The 7276-nt window shown below is 43.6% G+C and overlaps 1 protein-coding gene across 1 annotated transcript in view; it reads right to left on the bottom strand.

Moving 5' to 3' along the window:
• Positions 1 to 1467: 1467 nt before the first annotated feature.
• The window catches only part of CACNA1G (calcium voltage-gated channel subunit alpha1 G), a 146357-nt gene continuing 140548 nt past the window's right edge, over positions 1468 to 7276 (bottom strand). The window contains 1 exon segment of the mRNA XM_039562007.1: positions 1468 to 6006. Within this exon segment, the coding sequence (XP_039417941.1) occupies positions 5152 to 6006 (855 nt within the window). The 3' untranslated portion in view covers positions 1468 to 5151.

Genomic DNA, 7276 nt, shown 5'->3' with positions numbered 1-7276 from the left:
TGGAAAGGGATTTGCTGTTGCCCGTAAGGAACTGAACTCACCTGAGAGCAGAGAGGTGTGAAGTGCTTGAGCCTGTGGGAAGCTCTGCTGCCTTGGCTCAGCCCAGCTTACCTTAATGCCCTGTGGATCCTCCAGCCTTGGAGGGCTGGGAAGGCATTTCAGTGGTTCCAGCCTGGTGGGGTTGGCCCCACAGCCTGGACAACACAGACATGTCACAGAGCTCACCTGGGGTCCCATGGATTTGCACGGGATTTTGAACAGATCCACATTTCCCCTCTGTTTAAAGACTAGTATCCTTCCTGCTGTTTTCTACTGAGAGATGACTTTATCAAAACATCCTCTAGACAACAAAACTAGTATGAGTGTCAATTTAGAGTCCCTCCTGCTGCAGAGCAATCAGATCATTCCAGGCAGTGAGGAGCAGGGCTGCAGAGTGCCAGTGCCTGGTTCCTCCCTGCAGTGGCTGCTCCCCAGGGGAGAGGAGATTTCATGTTAGGAGCTACACAGGTCATTCACTAAAACCCCCTGAAGAGCCTTTTAACAAGGCCCTGCAGTGACAGGACAAAAGGGGGAACGGCTTCAAACAGAAGGAGGGCAGGTTTAGTTTAGACAGCAGGGAGAAATTCTTCCCTGTGAGGGTGGTGAGGCCCTGGCACAGGGTGCCCAGAGAAGCTGTGGCTGCCCCATCCCTGGAAGTGTCCAAGGCCAGGTTGGACGGGGCTTGGAGCAACCTGGGATAGTGGAAGGTGTCCCTGCCCATGGCAGGGGGGTGGAACTGGATGAACTTTAAGGTCTCTCCCAATGCAAACCATTCTATGATTCTATGAAATGTTTCTCGTGGTACTTAAGCAGTACCTGAGCTCCAAGCCCCTGCTGCCTTTCAGCCCCTAGGCAGTGCCATCCCCACCAGCTCCTGCTTTGCAAGGAGTTAAATGACAGCAGGAGTTGCTGCTGGATTTCACATCCCAAAGATGTGAATGAGTGGAAAAGTCCAGCATCTTCCTCTTCACAGACAGATCAGATCTGCCCCTTCTCCTCAGTCCTTTCTCCCTGTTGGCTGCAGCTCTCTCCGCTGCAGTCCTGACATCCTCAAGCCTTGCACAGAGCTGTTCTTGCCGGGGCAGAGGGATCCACAAGGGCACAGCCAATGGTCTCGCTGGTCACTCTGCACACCCTGGGTAGTGTCCAGGGCCAGCTTTGCTTGTGGTCACATCAAATTGCTCCACAAAGGGCTGGCATTTCCCAATCTTCCTTCCAGCCTCCTGGCTGCCACTGCTATCTGATACCTTCTCCAACTGTTCGCAATTAAAACATGACCAAAGACTTGACTGCCTGGAGTGATATAGATTATCATCAGCAACAACAACAAAAAAAGGGAAATGCACAGTTGTTTTTCTTTTCAAAAGCTTTTAATAGGACACATTTGGTTTTGTCATTTGTAAAGATTTACACTCATTTTTTGTCTTCTTTTTTTTTTTTTTTTTTTAAAAAGGAACATTTTAATTCAATTTTCCCCATGAGTACCACCTTTTGTTGCCCTGACCAAAAGACCTCGTTTTGGCCTATATACCTGATACAGTATAACAATATATTAACTATTAAATACAAAGTTCTATCATATATACTAGGTTGTTACGGACATTGCAATGGTACTGTGCCTACTCTAGTCACCTCGTGTAATAGTGTACATGGGTTATTATAGCCAAAGGGGCAGAAAAGGAGAGACTGGGGCATAGCCTCATTTACAGTGGTAATGCTTTTGTTTTCTTGTTTTCTTTCTTGTTTTTTTATTTTCTCCTTGAACACACCTAGTGCTGAGTGCGATCCACAGAAGTCAAAACCAGAATTTTCTTTGCCCTCCTCCAAAATATCTACAGTACAAACCTGTAACCAAGTAATGAAAAATCACTTCTATGTGCGAGGGGCTGCAAGAATGGAATTTACATTTTTCCAGACACGTCTGCAATCTCTTTTCCCCCATTGTGTTAGACTGGCAATAACAAAATATCCTCCTCCCACCTGCGTACAGTAAATCCACAGTAGTAAAGTGCTGGTGTGCTTGAATGAGCTGGAGAGCCATGTGACTACTTCACCAAGGACAGGGGCTGAGCTCTGGGGGGAGGTGTTTTATGTGGGTACAGTTCTTGGACAGTAATAGCACTGCAATATCGTGGAACTTGAGCTTAGCTGCTGACTCCTGAACACAACCTGGATGCAGGCTATGAAACTACGCTCTACGTGTTGTAATACAGCAGGCCTGGCTCCAGGTTTATGAAAAGAAACTTGTAGATAAGAGCTGCTTCTGTTGCCAAGATGCTACGCAGACTTTTAACAATTTCTCTATAGATTTCTACAAAAATATAAAAAATTCTATCAACATAACCATTCTACAGAATTCCTGTGGATTTTGTACATTTTGTTTAAAAAAGTCAAATTCTATAAAACCCCCCCGAAGGTATTTAAAATGATTTGAGTATTATTGCACACGCTGCAGTACATTTGTATTTGTCTTTCAAAAGGGCATCTAGAAAAAACCTATCTGGTTTAGAAAACAATCTATTTTACATGGATTTCTTTTCCTGAATGCATCATCATAGAGTATCTTTTATTGGCTACTCTTTACTGAATATTCATGTATGATGTAAACTTTTTGTGACTTCCACAAACCTTGTCAGTAGGCAAAACCCCAAGCATTAAAATAGAACAGCCTTTAGGCTTTCTGTTACATTTGGAGTTGAGCATTTGGATTAACATCACATCACTGTTTTGTGCCATGATTTCAAGCTAAAATGTTCAGTGGGTTTTTTGTAAGGAAGGATCTATAGAGTAGTATCATCATGTGAACACGATCCTAATCATTAAGGAACCAGGGATGGCAATTTTAGTGGCCTAGCTAGTTTCCCAAACTATTTAGCACATGTGAAAGGAAAAGCTAGGGATCATTATGAGTGTAAAACCAAAAAGGGATTAAGAATATTTCTCAGGCTTAATGCACTGTAATTTTATTATTTCCTTAAATATGATCTGGGGGAAGAACTGATGAAAGGTTTGTTTGAAATCATTGCTTTAGACAGGCTTAACTCTGGATTTGGGCTGGCATATCAAAGAGAGTGGGTTCTGTATGGGCCTGTGGTGAAGAGGGGAAAAATATCCCAGCCAAGAATTAATCTAACTGCAGTAAATAGTACAGAATGTTAATCCTCCTACTTCAAATCCACTGATTGCCTGACTTCCTGCTGAAAGCCCTTACATTTCTCCTGGCCATGTAAATCAGTAGGGATTGATTATGGAGTAAATGTCCTCAAGTGAAAATAAAGGGGCTTAGGACCTCACATAGGCTGTGGGGTGCGAACAGCATCTTCTCCTTGTGTGTACACTCCAAGCTAATGCAGATACACGTGGTGGAAGTAGCCTAATCTCTGAATGGATAAAAGGCTGTACATCAGCATGTTGTAGTGATTTGAAAAGATCAGTAGTTCTCAAAAAGTTACAAACTCCCGACTGACAGAATTAGCACAAGTCCTCCTCCTCCCTGTGCTGGTTCAGAGGCACCATTCGTGGACTTGGTTTTAAACCTGTGACTGTTGGCACACTTCAAAGCATGCCTGCAGTCTAATTTAGCCTACATCTTAATGTGATTTCATGGAAGTGGAGTGGAGTTAATGTCTGGCTTCCATCAGTCATGTGAGGAGGGGAGGTGTCGAATGGGGCCATCCTCTCATGGTTTTCAGGCTGTGCTGTCCAGTTTTACAGATTGCTTTTGGCAGTGGGCATTAGCACAGGAGTAAACAGGTAATTTCTGAGATGACTAATGTTACAAAGTAAGACATGAATTCTGGGTTTATCTACTTTATATCATCATGTTGCTGCTTAAGGCTATTGATAGATTGGAAATAAAATTGCAGTTGGGGTCATGTAAATTAACTCTAGCAGTGATAGCAAAATACCTGGCTGTTTTACTGAAAATCAGCAGTCATTTCAGTACCTGCAGACTTTCTTTCATGTAATCTGTAAAATAACTTGCAGAAGTGCCTTGATTCTGTAGAACATAAGCATATGATTTTAATTTTCAAGAATTATTTAAATATGATCAACCTCCAGGCATTTTAGGCAAGAGTTTAACTTTAGGCATGTGCTTAAGCCCACTGCTGTGCCACGTCTGCCCCGAATTCACCCACTGCAAGTCCTAAACTTGACCTCACTCTCCTTTCCACAGAGTGCAGAGAGGAGGAGCTCCACTGCAAACAGAGGGATGAGGGAGGTGTAAAACTCGGCAAAATAAATAGTCCATCCTGGAGACACTGGAAAAACATCTTGGAAGTGACCACAGGCCTTTGTTGCCTGTTTCCTAGGCACATATGAAAATTAACCATGGACGTGACTTTGTGAGTTGCCAGTGGATGATCTACAACATCCTTTCATAATCCAGTATCTTGTACTGTTAAATGGCTCTGCCTTCACCGTCCTCAGACATCTATCAGCATGTTGGACCTTCCTGGGTCTGAGCACTTGCTTTCACACTCTGAATGTCAATTTTATGCAAGATTGGAATATTCTGTTAAAAAATTGCCACTGCGCTTCTGTACTACGCAAACAATCGTTTTCCCAGAATATCATTGAAGTCCAAGGGGAAAAATAAATTACATTAAATAATCCTTATTTACTGCTGACTGTGGGATACATTTCTTCTGTAATGCACTAATTGGCTACATTTTGTGCTTTGCAAAACAAAATGAAACCCAAACAAAACAAAACAAAAAAAAGAGAAGGGATTAAATATATATATTTTTTAGGTTAAAATATTCATAAAAACCAACTTTATCTCAGAAATATTCTGAGATACATAAAATAGAAGAAAATTAAATGAGTCTTTAGTCACAAAATGTACTACATCCCGCAATGCTAGATTCAATTAATTTAATAAAATATAATATACATATAGATTCTGCACATTGTATTGCTTTTACCTAAGCAGAACATATGCTTAAGTAAGCGTGATATAGGTTAACCACTCTTTTAACCAGCTGGTTCTTTAATCTTTCTTTGGAAATTTTTTACCCAGTGCCATTTTGGAGTACAGAGTTTTTTTAAATTTTTTTTTTCTCTATTACATGAAGGGAAGAAAACATTTGGCACCAACAGAAAAGTAACTCAGGGGTCCATTTCCGTTTGATCAAAGGAAAAGCTAGGAAGTGTCAACAAGTCTTTCTTTGGGGTAGGAGATGTTGACATACTGTCTGGAAGCAGAGAATCCCCTATATCCATTGAATCCTTGGACTCACAGGATGGAGCACGCCTCCTCAAGCAAACATCTCCACTGGCAGGTGAGATGCTGTGAGGTCCCCTAGGTACCAAACTCTGCCCGTCAGGTGGATCTATAGATATACAGGGAGGGCTCAGTTTCTTCTTCTGCCGCGTTCCTTGCAAGCCTTCCATTTCACTGACCACCTGACTTATAAAGCCAGAGGAGCTGGACGTGGAATGGTGCTGAGGGCTGTTTTCCATGGAACAAATCTCTATTGAATGTCTCCTTTGATCATCTAACCAAGAGGGCGGTTTTTTTAGCAGACCCTGGGTGTCTACACTGTGGTATTTCTTCAGGTCCTTCAGTGTCACGTTGCCGGTATTGCCCACGTTCCTCTTAGGAGTGAGAGGCTGACCCTCTGAACAGGCACTCGAGGCTGTGCAAGTTTCTGAAGTGAAAGGCTCCGAGGAGCTGTTTATTTCAGATACTTCTTGGTCCATTGAGTCTTCAGGGGTCTCCTGATATGAGTCTGCACAAGCACAGGATGCTGGTGCCTGCTTTGAAATATTATACTGATTGTGGGAATGCTGCTGCGTATGGACACTCGCCCGACTCCAGGCAGCCAACTCATTCGCTTCTGAGGGCGTCAGAGCCACTGGTGACTCCTCCTTGGGCACAGTGGGGACATTTGGGTCAGAGAGCTCACTCACCTCGGTGTGGAGATTCTCCTTGCTATCCAGAGAGTCATTCCTTATAGCCATCTGTATTGGAGCGCAGAGGGGTTGGGGAGGAGAGGAGTTGCCAGGTGAGAGAGACAGACCAAACAAAGGTTAGTACAGGCAAGGCACAGCATTTACAGGACACTCAGCTCTGCTGAGATCCCTCAGCACAGACCCACTGACTCCTGTAACAACCTGTGTTGTGGGTTCTACCACTTCCCATCGTCAAGGACCTGTGGGCTTGTCCCTGTGTGGCATCCCTTCACTCTTCCTAAATGGTTGACCTTTAGCTTTCTCCTCTAAGTATGGAGAGCTGCAAAACCAGAATGCCCCCACCCAAACTTAGTCATGTTCTTGTTATGCAAAGGATGAAGGTCTACAGCAAAGCCTTCAATAATTTTGGCAACCCAGGTGTGAGCAGGAAAGAAAGATGTGCAAGTGAGCCTGTGCATTCCCTTCTCCAGCTCAGGTGATGCTGAGGGCCTGGAACAGGATCCCCAGAGGCAGCAACACCAGAGCAACCCTGCTGTGTGCCAGTATCAAGGCGACAGCCTGTCCCTGGCTTTGGTCCCCTGGCTGGAGCCATGACTCTGCACCATCTTACGGCAGGAGCTGGAAATGCTGGAGTCCAAAGCTGGACTAATAATAAACTGTAATTATTTCAATTCATTCTGATGCTTAAGTTCAGGCTTCCTAAGGCACATTTTGCCTTGGCTGTCTGGAGCCTTATGCAGTATCAGTGCCTGCTGGCAGAGGGAATGTTGGGCATGTTTTGAAGGCTTTGCCTTTTCACTGCACTGCGTTCCTTGTCAAAAGGCTTTATAAATCAGCCATGTTAACTGGCCCTTAAAGGCTGAGTCTCTGTTTGAGAAGACTCTTAAATGATCTTAAAGATAAAAATCTTCACAGGAAAATTTGGAGGAAATGCATACAGCTGGTCCCAGTCCTTTAGAAAAGTGTAAGGAGATGAAATGATGAAATTCCTCATGCTAAGGAATACTTTTGTGACAAATCACCCCAAAATGATCATACACTTTATATAAATATTGTCCCGCAAGGATCATTTGAGCCAAATGATCTCTATTCAGCAGAGCTCTCGTCAGCTGCAGTGAGTCCATGTGTGCACAGAAACACCAGAGTCTATTGCAGCATCTGCACATTGCTCTCCCGTTGTCAACGGGGACAGCTCAGAGAATATTTAATATGGCAAACAATTTAATCCAGTGCTGGTGAATCTTTTCTAGTTAAAATTTCACAGCATAACACTGGCAACTAATCAGTCAGGAGTGAAGTTATGCTGGTCTCCTCAGCA

This window comes from Corvus cornix, chromosome 18 (genome assembly GCF_000738735.6).
Source record: "Corvus cornix cornix isolate S_Up_H32 chromosome 18, ASM73873v5, whole genome shotgun sequence".
In the NCBI taxonomy this organism is placed as follows: Eukaryota; Metazoa; Chordata; class Aves; order Passeriformes; family Corvidae; genus Corvus; species Corvus cornix.
The sequence above is the reverse complement of the archived record's forward strand: the minus strand, read 5'-3'. Positions and strand labels throughout refer to the sequence as shown.